The 21,902-nt window shown below is 47.7% G+C and overlaps 1 protein-coding gene across 2 annotated transcripts in view; it reads left to right on the top strand.

Moving 5' to 3' along the window:
* The window catches only part of INPP5J (inositol polyphosphate-5-phosphatase J), a 32,610-nt gene that overhangs the window by 6,247 nt on the left and 4,461 nt on the right, over positions 1-21,902 (top strand). For both annotated transcript variants that reach the window (XM_060691871.2, XM_060691872.2), the window contains exons 2-11: positions 651-1,492; positions 11,170-11,280; positions 12,557-12,665; positions 17,074-17,190; positions 18,052-18,227; positions 18,862-18,973; positions 19,371-19,480; positions 20,177-20,360; positions 20,932-21,069; positions 21,219-21,296. In XM_060691871.2, coding sequence (XP_060547854.2) covers positions 651-1,492; positions 11,170-11,280; positions 12,557-12,665; positions 17,074-17,190; positions 18,052-18,227; positions 18,862-18,973; positions 19,371-19,480; positions 20,177-20,360; positions 20,932-21,069; positions 21,219-21,296 — 1,977 coding nt within the window. The remainder of the gene's footprint in view (positions 1-650; positions 1,493-11,169; positions 11,281-12,556; positions 12,666-17,073; positions 17,191-18,051; positions 18,228-18,861; positions 18,974-19,370; positions 19,481-20,176; positions 20,361-20,931; positions 21,070-21,218; positions 21,297-21,902) is intronic.

The raw sequence follows: 21,902 nt of genomic DNA, 5'->3' as shown, positions 1-21,902 counted from the left end.
TTACTCGTCAGAAGGTCACAAAAGGGAATACATGAGCAACGGTCGTAAGTATGAACCGGTTGCCAAGCCTCTGAATTAGGACCACGTGACTCTGGGGACGCTGCTAAGAACTGTGAAAAATGGGCATTAGTCCTTTTTGTCGGTGCCGTTTGCAACTTTGAACGGTTACTAAATGAACTGTCGTATGTTGAGAACTACCTACATTCTCTCTCCGCTGAGTATCCACAGCTGTGATCAAACGTTGCCCGGGATTTCAGCGTTGGGCTGCTTGCTCATGAGTCACACACTTCGATGAAGTGCAAAGACCCCGGGAGGATTTGCTTGGGGGGTGGGTGGGGGATGGGCTTCTGAGTGCCTGGAAAGCAGCAGTGAAATCTACTTACCTTCACTACCGGTTCAGGAATGGGAGCGTGCAGGAGCGCACGCCTCTTCTGCGCATGCACAGAGGGTAAAAAACAGGACGTAATGCCGGCGCTACAGGTTCGTGCGAACCGGATAGAACCGACCGGATTTCACCGCTGCTGGAAAGCCTGCAATGCAACTTAGTCAGACCCCAGAATGTGACAAGCGGCCCTCTATGTTTTATAAACAAATAAACTTCTGGTTTCCTGCCTAGTTGTCTGAACTGCCGCATCCATTTTCTCTTTCAGATGGATCTGGGCCACCCGGGACCACCCTCCCCGCTCCCCTCGCAACCCATCCCCCCTCGAGGGAGCCTTGTGGGGCTGGTATCCCCAGGGGTCTTCCCTCCCACCACCGTGCCCTTTGTCCCGGAGGGAGCCATTCGCTATCAGCCGGAGGGATCGAGCGGAGTATCGTACATCGGAGGGAACATGCCGAGCGGGAAGCGGCCGGATTCTCTGGGTGAACCGTTCCATGCTCGGCTGCAGCCGGATGGGTCCCGCCGAAGAGCAGAGACAGAACCCCAAGAACAGGCTGGTGGCAGACCAATCCCGCCTCTTTCCTTGGAGATCAGCAGGGTCCAGCCGGAGGGCTCAGGGCCATCTGGGTACAACACCCCAACTTTGCGTTCTCCGGTAGAGCTGCGTCCCTTGTCTCCTGGATCGGGCAGCTCCTCTTCTCTCTCCAACCTGTCCCCCTCCATGAAACTTAGCCAGTCCCCAAGCAGGGGGGGCCTTCCTGACCTCTGCGCCTTGGACCCGCTGACGTCTGGGATTCTGGCCACCGTGGAACTGAAGGACACCCTTCCCAAGGCCGAATCCAGCGATCACATCTGCCTGAGCCGGCCGGGCTCATCCCACCGGCTGGGGTCTCTTTCCAAAGCCATCTCCAGCGAGTACCTCTCGGGGGGCAGGGTGGGGCCTTCCAAATCTGCCATGCTCGCCAAGGCCGAGTCGGAGGAACTGACCTCCTATTCGCGGGTCCGTCTGTCGCCCCAATCGCAAGATCCGCGGAGCAGCAATACCAACCGCACGGAGAACTTCCTGGAAAGATTTAGCCGGCCACAAACGAGGCAGGACAAGGAGTTTCGGTGAGGTGGGGGCAGTGGGGGTGGAGGTGGGGAGACGGTAGTGCCACAAAAGCAGGCGAAAACGCTTTGAAGTGGCTTAAGGGAAGGCATGGATAGTGCCAATGCTTCCCAACCTTGGCAGCTTGAAGCTGTGTCGATTTCAAATCCCAGAATTCCCCAGGTGGAGAAACACTGCCCTAGGCTCTTGTCTTCGGCTCTATTTTGATCCAGTTGCCCTGGATCACTTCTTCCGGCACCTAAATTAGGAGATCAAAAATTGGGAGTGGGGGTTGACTGCACCGTTGGCTCTACGGCCCAGTCTCCTCCACAAGTAAAAGAAGAGAGGGTGCCTTGCTCCTTGGAGGAAAGTTGGAGTAGAACTGGAATAAAGCCGAGAAGTGGTGCGTTCTCCCCCAATAGCCTCTGAGGGTTGAGGAATGGGACAACAGCCCACTCACTGCAGCCAACTCACAGCCAACTCACCATCTTCTTTTAATGACCCCATAATCCCTTGTTACCCATCTTGGTAACTGAATGGAGCGGTGTTTTTTTTTTTACTGGCCTGATGCCCTTCCTGTTGCCAGTACAGAGTTTCATTCAGCAGATATATTCTCAGTGTGCCCAGAGAGAGAGAAATAGCTGCCTCTACCTAGGATCGAACTCACAGCCTCCTGATTGTGAGGCCAGAACTCCACCTCTAGGCCACCACCGCACCACTTTGCGGCCGACTCGCCATGGGACAATTTAACAATTCAATTATTCAAAACAAAATTTTAAAAAATATTTTAATTTTTGCCGTTCGCCTTTCACCCTGTCCTCTCCTTTGGCATCCTTTCTTTAAGGATTCTAGCCCACCATTCCTTTGATATGAATGTAACTCTTGTCCCGCGGCTACTCGGCCGTAGCCAGTTGGTCGTGGCGGGTTGGCCGTGACGAATTGTCATAGACCTTGAGGGTTGCGCTTCCTGAAGAGGCCTGCAACCAGGAGTGAAATCCAGCAGGTTCTGACAGGTTCTGGAGAACCGGTAGCGGAAATTTTGAGCCGTTCGGAGAAGCGGCAAATACTACCTCTGGCTGGCTCCAGAGTGGGGGTGGGAATGGAGATTTTGCAATATCCTTCCCCTGGAATGGAGTGGGAATGGAGATTTTGTAGTATCCTTCCCCTGGAATGGAGTGGGAATGGAGATTTTGCAATATCCTTCCCCCAGGAGTGAAGTGGGAAGGGAGATTTTGCAATATCCTTCGCATAGGAGTGGGGAGGGAATTTATTTATTTATTTATTTATTGGTTCGATTTATATGCCGCCCTTCTCCGGAGACTCAGGGCGGTTTACAATGCGTTAAGCAATAGCCTTCATACTTTTGTATATACCTGCTTAGTAGGGCTTTCGGGCCCCCCCTAAGCAGTGTTCTTTTTTATACAAAGTCAGCTTATTGCCCCCCACAATCCGGGTCCTCATTTTACCTACCTCGGAAGGATGGAAGGCTGAGTCAACCTTGTGCCCGGTGAGATTTGCACTCGCAGGAATGGGGATTTTGCAGTGTCCTTCCTCTGGAGTGGGTTGGGAATGGAGATTTTGCAGTATCCTTCCCTTGCCATGCCCACCAAGCCACACCAGGCCCACAGAACCGGTAATAAAAAAAAAAATTGGATTTCACCCCTGCCTGCAACATTTACCTGTTAAGGGCAGGTTCCCTTGCAGTGGCTGCGTTCACTCCGGCAGCTTAATTGGGTTACTGAGTAAACTCATATTATTATTATTATTATTTTCCATTTGCATTTGCGTTCATATTTGCATTTGCATTTGCACCCAGTTGTAACCGAATGAGTTGTGTTTGCAGAAGACGGGAGCCCCTGGCCCCCTTCCCCTCCCCTCCCCTCCCCTCCCCTCCCTCAGGTAGCCAAGGTTAAAACTAAAGGTGAATGCATGCATTTCTGGTGCAGCTGAAGAAGCTTTCGCTGACCTGATAGGTGGAGGACGCAGCCAGCATAATTCAGGCTGCCAATTCTGTGCCACCTGGGTTGCTTTAGAAGGCAGAGACAGGGCAACTATTTATATACTCCGCAGAGAGAAGGAGAACGTTTCGGTGACGACGGGCTGCTTTGCATACTTCCGACTTCCCTTTGCAACGTTCAAAACAGATGGCCTTGGAAAGGTTTGCAGGATTGAGTGCCACCTGGTGGGAACGGATGGGCCAGAAACGTCACTCCCCCACACAACCTGACCTCATGAGGGTCTAGGACAGGGGTCAGCAACCTGCGGCTCCAGAGCCGCATGTGGCTCTTTTTGGCCCTCTGCTGTGGCTCCCTGTCAGGTGATCCCACCACTGGCTGGCCCCGCCCCTCGCCTTCCCCTCCCAGTCACTCCTCACCTGGCCTGAGAAGGTAAGGGCGATGGTGGGGGGATGGAGAAGCAGCCAGGGCAGGGAGATACAGAGAGAGAGTGAGAGAGAGAGACATAGAGAGAGAGAGAGGGAGGGAGGGAGAGAGGGGGAGAGAGGGGAGAGAGAGAGAGAGAGGGAGAGAGAGAGACATAGAGAGAGGGGGGGAGGGAGGGAGGGAGGGAGGGGGAGAGAGGGGAGAGAGAGAGATGTCAAAAGGGTTTTGTGGTTCCTGGTGTTTTTTAACAACAGGTTAAAAAATCTATAGAAATAGAAATAGATGATGGATAGGGTAGGGTAGGGTAGGATAGGATGGAATGGAATAGAATAGAATAGAGAAAGAGAAAGAGAAAGAGAAATAGAAATAAAAAAAATAATAGAATAGAATAGAATAGAATAGAATAGACAAAGAATTAGAATTAGAATTAGAAATGAATAGAATAGAATAGAATTGAATTGAATTGAATTGAATTGAATTGAATTGAATAGAGAAATAGAAATAAAATAATAGAAAGAGAAGAGAATTAGAATTAGAAATGAATAGAATAAAAGAGCCTTGGTAGTACAGGGGTTTAAGGCACCCTGTTATTAAGCTGGTTATTAAGACCAGCTGCCTGCAATTACTGCAGGGTTCGAATCTCGCCAAGGCTCAAGGTTGACTCAGCCTTCCATCCTTTCTAAGGTAGGTGAAATGAGGACCCGGATTGTGGGGGCAATAAGCTGACTTTGTATAAATATACAAAAGGATGAAGGCTATTGCTGAGCACATTGTAAGCCGCCCTGAGTCTCCGGAGAAGGGCGGCATATAAATCAATTTTTTTAAAAAAAAATAGAATAGAATAGAATAGAATAGAATAGAATAGAATAGAATAGAATAGAATAGAATAGAATAGAATAGAATAGAATAGACAAAGAATTGGAATTAGAATTAGAGATGAATAGAACAGAATAGAATAGAATTGAATTGAATAGAGAAATAGAAATAATAGAAATAGAAGAGAATTAGAATTAGAATTAGAATTAGAAATGAATAGAATAGAATAGAGAAATAAAAATAATAGAAAGAGAAGAGGAAAGAAGAGAGAAGAGAATTAGAATTAGAATTAGAAATGAATAGAATAGAAATGAATAGAATAGAATAGAATAGAATAGAATAGAATAGAATAGAATAGAATAGAATAGAATAGAATAGAATAGAATAGAATAGAATTCTTTATTGGCCAAGTGTGATCGGATACACAAGGAATTTGTCTCCAGTGCATAAACTCACAGTGTACCTATAAACAGCGAATAATAGGTCATAACCATAGTTGCAATCATTAAGTTACAAGCGACACTCGATAACCCATGAGATAGCCATCGGAGAAGGTAGCAGGAAAAACGAGAAGGTAGAGAAGATGAGAAACGAGACGATGGGAAAGGTGAGAAGGTCATAGCAACGCAAGCCCGACTACATGGGTAAAATATCCTTAAGGCCCTAAGACAACGCTGTGGGAATTCAGGGTCCAGCAGAGTTTATGGCACGGGAGGTTGGGGGGTGCGGGCAAAAATCTATCTTTACGTCTGGTTGTTTTGGCATGCGATGCCCTATAGCGGCATCCTGAGGGGAGAAGTTGAAACAGTTCATGTCCTGGATGCGTGAGGGGTGTGTAGATATTTTCTTGGCCCTCTTTCTGGTTCGTGCCAGGAAACTAAAGTTTCCAAATTTAAAAAATATCGGTCAAGGACAGGGGTGTCAAACTCAAAGCCCCGGGGGATGGATCCGGTCCACGGGGTGCTTAGATCTGGCCCGTGGACTCGTCTTGGAAACACCAAAGAACCGCCCCGTGGTGCCTCTGCCACCAAAAACAGAGCTTGGGAGGGCCACAGGCGGCCCTCCAGAGCTCCGTATTCGCTGGCAGGAGGGTTGCAGGAAGCCGTCGCAGCCGAAAACGGAGCTCGGGAGCCTGTTTTCACTGGCAGAGTGCTCAAGGCACCACAGGTACGATCAGGAGTGGGTTCTACTTATCTTTACTACCGGTTCGCAACAGGATCGCGTGTGCATACTCTCTTTGCTCACATGTGCACCTTGCTTCTGCATGCGCAGATCACCAATGATGACATCCGGGGCAGTGGGTGGGGCCTCCTACCGGTTTTACTACCGGTTCTTGCGAACCGGTCCGAACTGGGGGCAACCCACCACTGGTGCCGACACGAGTGATGTCGGGCTGGCCACACACCCCCATGGCTCCTGTTAAAGATATTCTTGGCTCATAACCGATGTTATGGGTTATTGAGCAGAGTACCCCTTGAGTATGCCCATGAAAGTGGCTGAGAGTGAATAACCACAGTTAATATACTAACACACTGGGTTGTGGTAGCCTTTTACTTTTAGAAGAAAGTAAAGCAAAGTCCCGTAACAATCCAAGTCATACACAGCTAAGGCGATAGTTAAAATATCAATTCAGGGATATTCCAAGTACAAAGTCTTCTTACCAGTTGTTGTCATCACACAATGAAACAGTTCTTCTCGAGTTTCAAACAGGAACAAGTTCAGTATTCAAACATTCAATAAATCATAGAAAGCAACAAGTAGCAACGATCAAACAGCGATCATGCAGAGAGATCAGGTAGAGAGTAACAGCAAATAAGCAGATAAAATGGTATAGTGTTCCCAAGCCATGATTCAGGCTTCCCCTGAAGTACATTGGCTACAGAGCTTAGCCAATCAGGATACAGAATGATGCAATACAGTCTTAAAGCAATATAATATCTTTTGACAAACCTGTATTGATAGTTTATACATTGCCTGACCAACTAGTTAGACAATAGCCATTTCCTAACAGTCCCCCAAGGTCAAACACCATCCTGATGTCCCCCTCAATGAAATCGAGTTTGACACCTCTGGTCTAGGAGACCCCTGATGCCAGGCTGCCAGCCTACCACCTGATGCCTTTGCCAACCTACCTTACTTGCCCCTGTAAATCTGCAGTCAATCTCTCACTTCTGGATGCCAACTGGCTCCCTTCCCCGTGTGCAATTTAATTATGCTAATGCTCTGGGATGTGTCACCTCCATCTTACGCCAAGGAGCTGCCAAATGTCTCCTTCCAGGAGTTTTTCTCAAGGGTGACAAATGTCCACTTGGCCATCCGGTGTCCTCGAACAGCACCTGCCGAAAAAACCTCCCTCTTGCATTATTGCAAGAGTCTTGACATCATTCACGTAGAACAACATTTTATACACTTGTGGGCTTACTGTACAGGTAGTCCTCGACTTACAACCGTTTCGTGATCGTTCGAAGTTGCAATTTGGTGCTGAAAAATGTGACTCATCATCTTCTTTTAACGACCTTATAATCCCTTGCGGGGTGGCGCCTGGGCATCTGAATGGAGCTGAGTGATTACTGGCCAGATGCCTTTCCTGTCGCCAGTACGGAGTTATATTCAGCAGATATATAGAGAAATATCTGCCACTACCTAGGATCGAACTCACAGCCTCCCGATTGTAAGGCGAGAGCTCCGCCTCTAGGCCGCCATACCACTCCCCTGAAAAATGTGACTGACAACCGTGTTTCACACTTACGACCGCTGCAGCATCCCCGTGGCCACGTGATCAAAATTCAGACGCTTGGCAAACGACTCATACGTATGACGGTTGCAGTGTCCCGGGGTCGTCACGCAATTCCCCTTTGGCGACCTTCTGACAAGCGAAGTCATTGGGGAAGTCAGATTCGCTTAACAACCAGATTACTAGTTTATTGTCTTCGGTGATTCACTTAACAGCTGGGCGAGAAAAGCCGTAAAATTCGACGAAACTCCCAGGAAATAATTCCTCTGATGATGTGAGCGAGATCACTATTTTCATTCAAGTTGCTCCCTCCAGATTGGGAAACTCAGAAGCCATATTGCCCAGATTGTTTCTTGTCGGAGGTGATGTACACGGGTGATTTGGTCTGACAGACAGCAGAAGCATCACAAGCCAAACAATTCTGGATTTTTTGTGATCCCTTGCCGGAGAATTCAGTTATTCAGTGTCGTTTTAACAAACCCTTAAGAAAAACCTATATTTTGTATTCTGTTTTTTTACTTCCCGGATTAAAACCTTTGCTACCGGTTTGCAAATGTGAGCACTGCCTCCGCGCATATGCAGAGCGTCAAAAACAAGGCGTGATGACATCCGGATGGATGGGTGGAAGCTCCCACAGCCGCCGCTACCGTTTCGCCCGAACCGGATAGAACCGCCTGAATAACCCAAGCCGGGCTGGGTTAAAAATCTTTTAATTGGGGAATTTTATGGGTAAGGGGTTTTAAATTGGGGAAGCCAAAGATGAATTTAATTTCGTTTTATAGTATTTTAATGTTTGTATTGTGTGTTTTTAATTTTGGCTGTTCACCGCCCCGAGTCCTTCGGGAGAGGGGGCGGTATAAAAATTTAATAAATAAATAAATAAATAAATAAATAAATAAATAAATAAATAAATAAATAAATAAATAAATAAATAATACCACCACTGGATGGAGCTCTCGCCTCACAATCAGGAGGCTGTGAGTTCGATCCTTGGTAGAGGCAGATATTTCTCTCTCTCTCTGGGCACATTGGGAATATATCTGCTGAATATAACTCCGTACTGGCGACAGGAAAGGCATCCGGCCAGTAAACACTCCGCTCCATTCAGTTGCCCAGAACTCCAACCGACAAGGGATTATGGGGGTCTTTAAAAGAAGATGATGATTAAGATGGACAGTGGTTCTTTTTCAGGTGCCAAGATGTGCTGTTTCTTCCGCTCGATAGAATATAGTATAACAGAGTTGGGAGGGACCTTGTAGGTCCTCTAGTCTGACCCCCTGCTCGAGCAGGAGACCCTTCCTCACTTCCTCTTCACCTGCTGGTCAGTACCTGCCTCTGGTGGTTGATCCCTACAAGTGGCTAGAGATCCTTTGCATAACTCCAACCCGCCCCACATCCCCCGCGTAAGGCTTTGGAGTCGTGGAGGAGGCAGACACAGGCAAGCTCCCTTCTTCCTCCTTGCTCGGAGTTCCTCTTTGACTTGCTGCTCAAGATGCGAACGTGGGTAGTTGCTGGAAGCCATGCAACATTGCCTAGTGTTCATGCCCCCAACTGCCCCGCTTCCATTTATAAATAGAGCTCCTGACATTTGTATTTCCAAACCCCATTAATGCCGTCAGGGAGAGCGTAGCTTCTCCCCCCCCCCCCCCGTAAGCTATTTTCACAGGAGATATTTTTACTGCTGTCAAGTTCGTTTCTTTAGCGATGAACGAGAGAGACGCATCCCAAGAGGATTTTAAGGCAGTGATTGTGTTGCAGAATTGCCTCCCGCCATCCTGAACCAGCCACGGTCAGGGATCCTATGGATGCCCTAATTAAATCATGAGCCTCCAGCCAAGCTTCCAAAGAAATCCAGTTATTTATTAGGAGCTTCACGTCGGCACCTTTCAAATGAAGCCAACTCTGACCCCACGTAATTTACGATCCAGGCATGACGCAGTTTTTCCTCCCCTCCTCACCCCAGGGTGTGTCATCAGTCACATTCACCAATGGAGCAATTTTGCAGGTTGTAGAGAGATCACTCCCCTCCGGCTGCTGTGGGTAACCCTGGGAGACAGCCTTGAGAGAGAGATGTCTGGAATGTTGCTTTTGTTTTTGTCTGCCGTGCTGCTTCGCCGGTTTCCCCATCCCCCTTGCCTTATGGCAACTCGAGAGCAGGCCAGGGATGCTTTGCGAGTTGACACACAGTTCAGCCAAGGGCGTTACGTGACGCTGACCAAAGGGCTGTAAAATCCCTTGGGAAGTTGGAACCACAATCCAGGAGAAGTCAACAACAAATGACTTCGGTGCGGTTAGAAGAACAGAGTTGGAAGGGACTTTGTGGTGTGTTTTTTTTCCCCCTTGTACGTTGCTGCAACGATTTTGCTTCAGGGTCTTTGTGACTCACCCCCCCCCTGAATTTGGGGATATGAAGAAGAGGGGTGAATGGCTGCTGGGGACAGAGGTGGAGCTGAGGCCGGGGTGCCGATGGGGTGGGCTGATCGGAGGGCAATCCTGGTTCAAACCCACCCTCAACTGCAGAAGATTGTTGGGTGGGTGGGCCAGCCACTCTCTCACCAGGTGTGAGATGAGAAGGCCCCCTCAGATGGATCAGGAACCTAAATGGAATTAATATTCAGGTATGAAGCCGCTCCCTCAGACCCACCGGGGAAAGATTAGCCGGGGATGATGGGACAGTGCGATGGAAGGGTAAGACTTCTTGGTAGAACTTCTCCAAATGGCTTTTCCCAAGGATCCTTAGAAGGGGCCTCTTCCTCCAAGAGAGAGATCAGCTCCGGAATGGACAACTCATCACAGCCGATTGGCCAACTCAGTCAACTCTGTTAAGGATATTGGTGTTGTGTTACCAACCAGCAGAGTAAATGCACAAGGAAACGTTGCTGAGAGCGATGAATAAGAGTTATGCAAACTGGTTTATCAAAAGTTTACTTTATAGTAGAAAAAACAATCTCATAGTCTTTAAACAAATTCCAAGTCTTTGCCAATTAAATCAGTCCAGTAGTTATAGATATCTTCTTACCAAACAAACATTAGTTGGTTAGAATAACAAACTCACTCTGGTTCACAAACCACGATGGTAGCAGATCCATCAAACGATGATTAGCAGAATGTTAGCAACTCCTCACTATGGCAGCTTATCATCTCAGCTCCATACACAATGGTAGCATATCACAGCAGCTTCATACACAATGGCAGCATATCATAGCAGCAACTGAACACGTTACAATACCTTGCTTAAATACTCTCACAACCAGTGATTACCTAATTACAGCATGACTCAGCATTATAATGATTCAGCAGTAAAGTCTTAAAGTCATACAATACATATTCATATTAAAGTCACAGAACACATATGTTGCCTGGACAACTTGTTAGGCTCAAACCACATCCTAACAAACTCAACATGGCCAACTGTGGGACAATTCAAGAATTCAGTTTCATTATTTAAAATAACTTTAATTTTTGTCATTTCCATTTATAGCCTGTCCCTCCTCTGGCATCCTTTCTTTAATGATTCCATCCCACCCGTTTCTTCGATATGCATGTGTAACTCCTTTTGTCTCGTGGCGAGTTGACTGTGGCCGTGTGGCGCGTTTAACAGAATAACACAAGAGTTGAAAGGGACCTTGGAGGTCATCCAGTCCAACCCCTCCCCCCCCGCTCCAGCAGGAGAGTGGGAGTTGGCCGTGGCGGGTTGTCGAAGACCCCCCACATCAGGTCTAACAAATGTCGCGGTAACGTGGTTGGTTTTTTTTCCCTTTCTCCGCAGTATCACAATTGTCACGTGGAACGTCGGCAGCTCCATGCCCCCAAGCGACGTCACCTCCCTCCTGCACCTCAACCCCGGGGACTCCTCTGACAGCGACATGATCGCTATTGGGTAAGGCGAAGGGATGATGCGTTTCCTGGGACATTTGTGGGTCCTCTTATGAGCAGGAAACAACCCAGAAAGCAAACTCCAGAACCCCAGAGGGTGCCCAAGCCTATCCACTGAATCACTGCGATTGTTGACAAAAATAATAATAACAACAACTTTACTATCATTGTACGTGTATACACAGTAACCCGGTTGTTAAGTGAATCCAACTTTTTATTTTTTTTTAATTTGATTTATATGCCGCCCTTCTCCGGGGACTCAGGGCGGCTTACAGTGCGTTAAGCAATAGCCTTCATCCTTTTGTATATTTTATACAAAGTCAGCTTATTGCCCCCACAAACTGGGTCCTCAATTTACCTACCTTAGAAAGGATGGAAGGCTGAGTCGACCTTGAGCCTTGGCGAGATTCAAACCTGCAGTAATTGCAGGCAGTTGTGTTAATAACAGGGTGCTTAGACCACTGTACTATCAAGGCTCTTTTCCCCCTTGACTTGGCTTGTCGGAAGGTCGCAAAAGGGGATTGATTATTATTTATTTATTTATTCGTTCAATTTATATGCCGCCCTTCTCCGTAGACTCAGGGCGGCTTACAATGCATTATAGCAATATACAATGCATCCTTTTAGAGAGACGTTGAGGCCACTGGGAGGTTTCTCGGTGAGGGTGTGGCCATCTGTGTCCAGGTGGCCTCAAAGACCCTCTAAAAAGGAATGCAAATGACCAACTGTCTGCAAGGAGTATCAATCCTTCCGTTCCCCGCCATCCAGTCACAGCGGAAGAAGCTTCTTGGATGAGAAGCGAAATGTCTTCAAAGAAAAACCAGAAAATCCAGTTGCTTCTTCATGAAGAGCGGAAGAAGCTTCTTGGATGAGAAGCAAAACGTCTTCAAAGAAAAAACCAGAAAATCCAGTTGCTTCTTCATGAAGAGCGGAAGAAGCTTCTCGGAGGAGAAGCTAAACATCTTCAAAAAAAACCCCCAAAGTCCAGTTGCCTCTTGGGGAAAAAAAACAAAAACAAAAATCACCTTTGGGACTTTCGAACAGAATAGAAACTCACCTGCAATTTTCTTTTGGATAAATTCAAAACGGCGAATAGTTGTGGCGCTGTTTAGAGGGAACATGCTTGGAGAATATTTCTCCCCCCCCCAATCTTTGTAGGGTTTTCAGGCGTTGTCAGGCAGCATCTCTGGGGGCAGAAGCTGAGTTGGCCTTGGGAGAAGACCCTGCGGGGAGGGAGCAGCCTCCGGAGAGAAAGCTGATGATTTTACGCCCTTTTGCAGGTTGCAGGAGGTGAATTCCATGATCAACAAACGCCTGAAAGATGCACTCTTCACCGACCAGTGGAGTGAACTTTTCATGGAGGTGCTGAGCCCCTTTAATTTCGTCCTGGTAAGCCAGTGTTCCCCCAATCTTTCCGGCTTCGTGGACTGGCGGGGAGGGATGGGGAGAGGGGATGGTTCTGTGTGAGTAAATACGGGCAAGCACGCAGAGCTGCATTTGCTCGAGCGGTGGCCACGCACACCTATCGTTCGTGCCAATGGAGCAGGAACGTACGTGCTCGGATGCTGCTCGCACGAGTGGGGAGATGCACACACCTGTGCTTGCTTTCCACTTCCACGGTTCCGGTTCGGAATGGCTCCATTCCTGGTAATGGGCCGTAGACCGGGGGTTGGAGACCCCGTTGTAAGCTTTGAGGAAAATCCGAAGGGAATTTGCAGAGCGACTGACAAAACAATGCAGGGCGACTGTTAGATCCCTTTGGCATGTGTAGGGCCAAAATCTGGATTATTGTGGCATTTGGGGGAGATATTTCAGGGAGTGATTTCTTCCCCCTCACCATCTCCCATGCCCAGGTTAGATCCCTGTATCTGCCTTGAGTAGTTTTAAGGGCAAAGGGAAGAGAAGAGAAGAGAAGAGAAGAGAAGAGAAGAGAAGAGAAGAGAAGAGAAGAGAAGAGAAGAGAAGAGAAGAGAAGAGAAGAGAAAATAGAACAGAACAGAACAGAATAAAATAGAAGAGAAGAGAAATATGGAAGAGAAGGGAAGAGAAGAGAAGAGAAGAGAAGAGAAGAGAAGAGAAGAGAAGAGAAGAGAAGAGAAGAGAAGAGAAGAGAATAATAGAGTTGGAAGGGACCTTGGAGATCTTCTAGTCCAACCCCCTGCTTAGGCAGGAAACCTTACACCACTTCAGACATATGGTTATCCAACCTCTTCTTAAAAACCTCCAGTGTTGGAGCATTCACAACTTCTGGTTGCAAGGAGTTCCACTGATTAACTGTCAGGAAATTCCTCCTTAGTTCTAAGTTGCTTCTCCCCTGGATTAGTTTCCACCCATTGCTTCTTGTCCTGCCTTCAGAAGCTGCTTTGGAGAATAGCTTGACTCCCTCTTCTTCGGGGCAGCCCCTGAGACAGTGGAAGACTGCTATCCTGTCTCCCCTTCTTTTCATCAGAGGCTTAGAAGGCTTAAGGCATTTAATTTTCCCTGCAACCGTCCTCCCGCACGTCATAACCCAGGTCACATGACGCTGAATGCCTGCCAGCTAAGCCGACTCCTCTCCAGCCGTGAAATGAATGAAGCTCAGGAGGATCTATGGATTCCGCTCACGTGGCCGAAGAGCAGAAGCCACCTGCTCTTCTAAGCGAGCCTCTTAAAACGGAGTTTCTCCACTGCGGCTGCTTTTACCACTTGTGGATTTCAACCATGCTAGCTGGGGAGTTCTGGGGGTCCATACATCTTAAAGGAAGGGTTCCCAACTAAGGGGTGCCCGTGCCCCCCGGAGGGGGGGGGAGTGAGAGACGATATTCCAGGAGTGTGTGTGAAAACGTGGGTTTAGAAGTTTCAAAATGATAAGTTATACGTGCATCGTTCTAGTGCATAGAATTATTTACTTTCGTAAGGGGTGCGAGAATGTATCGGAAGCCGAAGTGAAGTCTCACAATCCAAAAAAAACTTCAGGGCTGCCAGCAGTTCGTAGGGGTTCGGGAGAACCTCTAGCTAAGGTTCTGTGCAGTTCGGAGAAACCCCAAATCCCACGCCTGGCTGGCCCTGCCCAGCCCATGCCCCTCCCTGCGGCCCATTTTGCATGCAGGTAAATGCAGGGTATGCACAGAGGCTCAAGGAGGGCGAAAAACGGGCCTACCGGAAGTTCGGGAAGGCTGGAAACAGGCCCGTTTCCAGCCTCCAGAGGGCCTCTGGAGTCTGGGGAGGCCGTTTTTGCCCAGAAAAGCCTCCGGAGCCCGGGGAGGGCAAAAACGCCCCACCATGGTGCAGGAGGCCAACTAGCCACACCCACCATGGCCACACCCACTCAGCAACTAGGCAGAGAACCCCTTGCTAAAATTTTTGAAGGCCACCCCTGCCCTACGTGCCGGAGTAAACTCAGGATAAACACAGAGGAGCCCAGTAAATAGACGTAACTGGGTTTACTGGATCGGCCCCTTTCCTGGGTCCGCGCAACACCGAATCCTAAATTAATTGTTCAAATAATATTCAGGCCACACGCTCCGAGCGGCCGAAAATGAACCGAGCAGGGCTGCCGCTCGGTTTTTTTCATTGATGCAGCCAAGTTTGTCAAACGGCGCATTGCTATGCCCCGGGCGTTTGGGACCGAGTCCCAGTTTTCCTTCCTCCCTTTGAAAAAAAAGAGCCACAACATTGGAGTTGACGGGTGGGTGGAGCCTTTGCACAATGCCCCGTTACATACCAGCGCACACACGTGTGTCACTGACCAAGGTGAAGGTTTTCCCAGCTTCCTTTTGTGCCAACGAATGCTTGGGGTTTGTTGTTTTTTTGGGGGGGAACGACAGAATATTGTGTGAACGCAACCCGTACCAGCTGCCTTTTCTCTCAAGGGTGTGTGATTCTGTATGTGTGCAATTGTGTGTGGGTGTGCTTTCCTGCAAATAAAAAGGGAAAAAGGAATTGCGGTCAAGATAACAGCTCAGCCGATCACATCTGTGTTCTTTATGTTATCTGGCAACGCAAAAAAGGAATTTAAAATCTGCTTGGCATAAAAAATAAAGACGGCGGACTTTTCTGAAATGGTTCTCGTACAGTTCTCGGTGGGGCTGGCCATGGGGAACTTCCCCAGATATTGTGCTTCTGTCCTTGTGTGAGTTGTTTTGGAGATTTGGGTGGCCTGGATAACGCAGGATCAGGATTATGGGATCTTGGAGAGGCTTCAATATCCAGAATGTTCATCAATGGCCATGCTGGCTAATACAGGTAGTCTTCAACTTACAACGGTTCATTTAGTGACCATTCAAAGCAGGGGTGAAATCCAGCAGGTTCTGACAGGTTCTGGAGAACCGGCAGCGGAAATTTTGAGTGGTTCGGAGAACCGGCAAATACCACCTCTGGCTGGCCCCGGAGTAGGGAGGGAATGGAGATTTTGCAGTATCCTTCCCCCAGGAATGGGGTGGAAATGGGGATTTTGCAGTATCCTTCCCCTTGGAGTGGGGTGGAAATGGGGATTTTGCCTTGATAAAAAAACACTATCATCTATCTATCTATCTATCTATCATCTATCTATCTATCTATCTATCTATCTATCTATCTATCTATCTATCTATCTATCTATCTATCTATCTATCTTGCCCCTAAGTGCCCTTTCCCCAAATATCTTCTACTAATCGTGTATTTTAGTAAGCTGTTTTCCTTAAATGTATTTTTATGGTTCCATTTTTCTCCTTTTTTTATTCATGAACCACAATCCAGGAAAAAGGACAGATTTTACACGTTGGTAGCATTTCACACCAAGCGATGTGTGAATCGGAAAAAGCTCTAATTAAAATCAAAGTGAATTAATTTTGCCCACAACCCCTGATTCTGACTGCCGAAGCTTCCATTTGTCAAATGTATTTAAAGGGGTGGGGAGGGACTTCTGCCTTTTATTTATTTATGTATTTTTTTTTTTGCTTTAATTAGAAATATAAATAGTTTGGCAGGGAACTGTTCACCGAGTACACCAGCTGCTGCTTCTCCAAAGCGATAGAGTTTTTTTCCAAAAGACATTTTGCTTTGAACACAGCATTTTTGCAAATGGAAGCAAATCCTTCTTATAATCTGCTCCGGAACACAAGATTCTGAGCATGTGCAGAAGTCACTCCCCTTAAAGTAGTATGTGGATCTAGCAAGTGTTTCCCCAAGGAGCCTTCCAGTCCTCGTCTTATTTGCAACTGTGGAGGTTCAGAATTAGAACTCAGTGCCTGTTGTGGCTCACCAGCGGCCAGCGGAACTGGCAGCAGATTCAGACAGTGAGGAGGTTGGGGAGGGACATGGGCCAGTCCTGGAGTCTGGGGAAGGCTCTGATGAGGGCTCTGTGTCGGAGGCAGAGAGGGGGCCAGGGCCGTATGCCACTTATCAGCTGCCTTCGTAGTCGGACATCAGTGGGGCAGAAGAACAGCTGGAGCCTGTTCCCAGTGTGTGCATGCACAGAATTGCCAGATGAAGGGAAGAGCTAAAGAACAAGGGTCGACTCAGGAGTAAAGCCACAGGTAGACGATGAATGGCCCCTCCCAGAGGGAATAAAAGAGGAGCGAAAGGGGAGTGGAGTTTGCAGGAGACAATTCGTGACTCAGTTTTGAAGATATCGGCCTGGCAGCTCTCCAAGCCAGATAAGGTCCGTGACTGTAAATTCTCCCTTGAAAGACTTTGCTGGATGTGAATGAGAGGAATTCACAGTAACTTAATAAAAAGGGGGTTTTGTCGGGACGAGGAGTCTCCTTCCATGCTCCATGAGAAGCCTAAGTCAAGGAACAGTGCCTTCCTTTCTCCTAACTCCCTTTTGCTGTTCCAGGTGAGCACGGTACGGATGCAAGGAGTCATCCTGTTCGTCTTTGCCAAGTACTACCATCTGCCTTTCCTGCAGGACATCCAGACGGACTGCACCCGGACAGGACTCGGCGGTTACTGGGTAAGTGAGTTTGCCACCAAGACAGCCTCCTCTCTTTGCGGGATTGATATCTGGGACTAAGCTGGAGAAATCCTGCAGGAGCAATTAGGGAATCGGGGTAGAACTGGAAGGGGCCTTGGAGGTCTTCTAGTCCAGCCCTCTGCTCAAACAAGAAACCCTATCCCATTTCAGATAAGTGGCTGTCCAGTCTCTTCTTAAAAACCTCCAGTGATGAAGCACCCACAACTTCTGGTGGCAATTCTTCCTCCTTTCTTCCTTCTCTTCTCTTCTCTTATTCTCTTCTCTTCTCTTCTCTTATTCTCTTCTATTATTCTCTTCTCTTCTCTTATTCTCTTCTCTTATTCTCTTCTCTTCTCTTATTCTCTTCTCTTCTCTTATTCTCTTCTCTTCTCTTATTCTCTTCTCTTCTCTTCTATTATTCTCTTCTCTTCTCTTATTCTCTTCTCTTATTCTCTTCTCTTATTCTCTTCTCTTCTCTTATTCTCTTCTCTTCTCTTCTCTTATTCTCTTCTCTTCTCTTCTCTTATTCTCTTCTCTTATTCTCTTCTCTTATTCTCTTCTCTTCTCTTATTCTCTTCTCTTATTCTCTTCTCTTCTCTTATTCTCTTCTCTTCTATTATTCTCTTCTCTTCTCTTCTCTTCTATTATTCTCTTCTCTTATTCTCTTCTCTTATTCTCTTCTCTTATTCTCTTCTCTTCTCTTCTATTATTCTCTTCTCTTATTCTCTTCTCTTCTCTTCTCTTCTCTTCTCTTCTCTTCTCTTCTCTTCTCTTCTCTTCTCTTCTCTTCTCTTCTCTTCTCTTCTTTCTTCTGCCCCCTCCTTCCCTCCGGCCCATTGCTTCTCTGCCTTCCTCCTTCAGGGCAACAAGGGAGGTGTGAGTGTCCGGCTCTCCATCTTTGGGCACATGGTTTGCTTCTTAAACTGCCACCTGCCGGCACACATGGAGAAGGCGGAGCAGCGGAAGGAGGACTTCACTACCATCCTTCACCTGCAGCAGTTCGAGGGCCCCTCGGCCAACGGCATTCTTGACCACGAGTGAGTACCAGCGCTTGCGTCCTTCCAGGCTGGGCGAAAAGAGCCCAGGAGGGCAGGAGAAGAGGGTATGTCCTTTGGCCGGTTCCACTGTCTTTGGGGAGGAGCCTTGTCCATTCAGAAGGTCTGTTTTGATGACTACACGATCAATGATGAATGGAATTTGCCCCCCACCCAGTCCTGCATACCGCACCCAAGGCCAACACAAAACAAGTTGAAACCAGTGTTTAGAAACATGAGATAAATGATACTTAAAATCAGGAGTGGGATTCAGCCGGTTCGCACCAATTCAGACGAACCAGGAGTTGATTTAATTTGGTTCACCGAACCGGTTGTTCCAAGGACTGGCTGACCCCACCCATCCCGCCCCTCCCCTCCCCTCCCAGGAGTCTCCATGTGGCCCGTTTTGCATGCCATGCAGGGCGCGCATGGAGGCTCTGGGAGGGCAAAAAACGGGCCTACTGGAAGTCCAGAAACGGGCCTGTTTCCGGCCTCCGGAAACTATTCTATTCTAATGGGTGAGGAATGAGCTGGCTTTGCAGATCGAAAGGAAGATCCCGTATCTAACAGTCTCCTGAGTTTTTATTGTTAAAGGTTCCCCATTACTTCCTTCGCCTTCCCTTTGTCTCCCCTGCAGCCTCATCTTCTGGTTTGGGGATCTCAACTTTCGCATCGAGACGCTGGACATCCGCTACGTCAAATACGCCATCGACAACAGCATCCTCCATCAGCTCTGGGAGAAGGACCAGGTGAGACATACCTGTGTGTGCAGGGGTGAGGGTTGGGAGAGGGGAACGGGAAGCAGTGGCCTTTATGATTGACACCTTCTCCTGGTGAGGTCAATCCATCAGAATAGAGCTGGAAGGGACCTTGGAGGTCTTCTAGTCCAGCCCTCTGCCCAAACAGGAGACCTCTACCATTTCAGACAGGTGACTGTCCAGTCTCTTCTTGAAAACTTCCAGTGTTGGAGCACCCACAACTTCTGGAGGCCAGCTGTTCCACTGGTTAATTGTCCTCACTGTTAGGAAGTTTCTCCTTAATTGTTTCTCTCCTTGATTAGTTCCCATCCGTTGCTTCTTATCCTGCCTTATCCTGAAGGAACCCTAATCCTCCAGCTTTGTCCTCCTGGTTTCTCTCCTTCTGCAGCTTAACATTGCGAAAACCACGTGGCCCATCCTGAAGGGATTCCAAGAGGGGTTCCTTAATTTCCCCCCGACCTTTAAATTCGACGTGGGAACTAACATGTATGACACCAGGTACGGAGGACAATTGGAGGGTTGGGGAAGTTGTGACCTAGGCTCGCTTGGTCATTAGAAGACACAATTTAGTCTTAAACAAACCTAGTTTATTATAACAGCTGGGAATTACTCCATTCTCAGCTGAGTCCAAATTAATTCCAAACCAAGTCCTTCAGAAAAAGTCCTTCAGGTTTATCACAAACCTTTATATTCTTTGGCACCCTGCCAAAGGCCTTTCTTGGCAAAGCCCCACGAAGTTCAGAAACAAACAAGAGATGCTGACTGGAAACAGATTTAGCAACGCTGCTTTCCTACAAAGAGCCCAAGAGCCTTTGCTGCTCTTTTAAGCCTTATGGGAGGGACCAACCGTCTCCTGGTCTTACTCCCGAGTCGTCCTTTTTGCTGTCCATTCTGAACATCAACCATATTCATAATTTACAGCAGGGGTCCCCAACTCCCTGTTTGTAGACTGGCACCAGGCCATGGCATGCCAGAAACCGGGCCACACACAAACAAGGGAAGCTCCATCCATGGGATGCAGGCAGCATACAAAATCATGCGACCCTCTGGTCCGCGGAAAAACCTCCCCCCACGGAACCGGTCCCTGGTGCCCCAAAGGTTAGGGGCCACTGATTTACAGAATACACACTGTGCGTGTTATCCCAGCCTCCACTTAGGGCCTCACTTCCTGTCCTTGGTGTTGTGCCCCCGCAGCGCTAAGAAGCGGAAACCAGCTTGGACGGACCGTATCCTATGGAAGATCAAAAGTGGGGCCCACCCAGTGCATTCTGGGAGATCCAGCGGTGGGAACCTGACTGTGACCCAGCTCTGCTATTGCAGCCATATGGAGTACACTGTGAGTGACCACAAGCCTGTGGCCTCCATTTTTTCAGTACAGGTGAGTGCCCAGCCCTGTGGACAGCTGTCGTTATGCCACTGAGAGCATTCACCTTTTTTTTTTAATATTTTTTTTTTTTTTTAAGACAGATAAACATTTAATACATCAATCCTCCCTTCCCTGTGACACCTCGGTGTTATCTTCTAGGCTTCTTCTCCATCTTCCATAAGTTTCTTCTATCTTCATCTTCCTCCAAACCATTCTAACATTTCATTATTTCATTTCATTTCGTTTTTTTTTTTTTAAATTAGATTTATATGCCGCCCTTCTCCGGAGACCCAGGGCGGCTTACAATGCGTTAAGCAATAGCCTTCATACTTTTTGTATATTTTATACAAAGTCAGCTTATTGCCCCCACAAACTGGGTCCTCAATTTACCTACTTTAGAAAGGATGGAAGGCTGAGTCAACCTTGAGCCTTGGCGAGATTCGAACTTGCAGTAATTGCAAGACAGCTGAATGTTAATAACAGGCTTTTAGTCTGTTGTGCTATCCAGGCTCCTAGGCTTTCATTTCATTTCATTAGCCTCCAGTCCCCTAATCATCTTTGTTGATCCTAACTCTTCTGGCAGTTTGGTTCCCGGGCCGATGTGCCACTGGTGGAGCTCCAAGTGGCCGACGAGTGGACCAAGCCAGAGCAAGCCGTAGTCCACTACAGAACTTCTTCGGCTTTCCACCGCAGTTCCTGGGATTGGATCGCCCTCTATCGGGTGAGAAGGGTTGGTCGGGCGAGATGGTTGGCATCCTAACAGGCAGTGTGAACTCTTCCCAGCAGTGGGCAGATAAGCAGAATGACCTGGGTATCTCAGCAGCCACAAGGGGGCACTGTGGAAACGTCTCGTGATTTCTGCCCCCTTAGGTGGGTTTCCGGCACTGCAAGGACTACATATCCTATGTATGGGCCAAGCAGGAAGACACGGAGAGCCACCTCTACCAGGTAAGTATAATGGGAGCAAATGGAGCTTCCTCTCTGCCAGGCCAAAGGGTTTGGCCTCAGGAAAAGGCGACGTCCAAGGAGAAGGGCTGACTCGATGGTTATATTTGCGCCAAGGGGACACATCCTCCCCTTGAGCAATTTCATTGGGGATTGAAATGCAGATCTGGCGGTCTGGTGCTGGGAAATCCCAGGTCTGAGCCTTTTCTTGACCCTGAGTTCACAGAGGGACCAAGCCACTCGTCTTGTCTCTGTCCAACCTCACAGAGTTGGCATTATGAGAACGAAATGACCAGAGGGAACATGGGATAGAAATTAACAGAAGAATAGAATAGAATAGAATAAGCATAGAATTAGAATAGAATAGAATAGAATAGAATAGAATAGAATAGAATAGAATAGAATAGAATAGAATAGAATAGAATAGAATAGAAGGAGAAGGGACAAAGGAAGGAGAAGAGAAGAGAAAGAGGAAGAGGGAAGGAGAAGAGAATTAGAAGAGAACGGGAAGGAGAATAGAGTAGAGTAGAGTAGAGTAGAGTAGAGTATACAGTACAGTAGAGTAGAGTAGAATAGAATAGAATAGAATAGAATAGAATAGAATAGAAT

The sequence above is a fragment of the Pantherophis guttatus genome, chromosome 17 (genome assembly GCF_059756535.1).
Source record: "Pantherophis guttatus breed Tessera chromosome 17, ASM5975653v1, whole genome shotgun sequence".
NCBI lineage: Eukaryota > Metazoa > Chordata > Lepidosauria > Squamata > Colubridae > Pantherophis > Pantherophis guttatus.
This window is presented reverse-complemented; position numbering and strand designations above follow the sequence as displayed.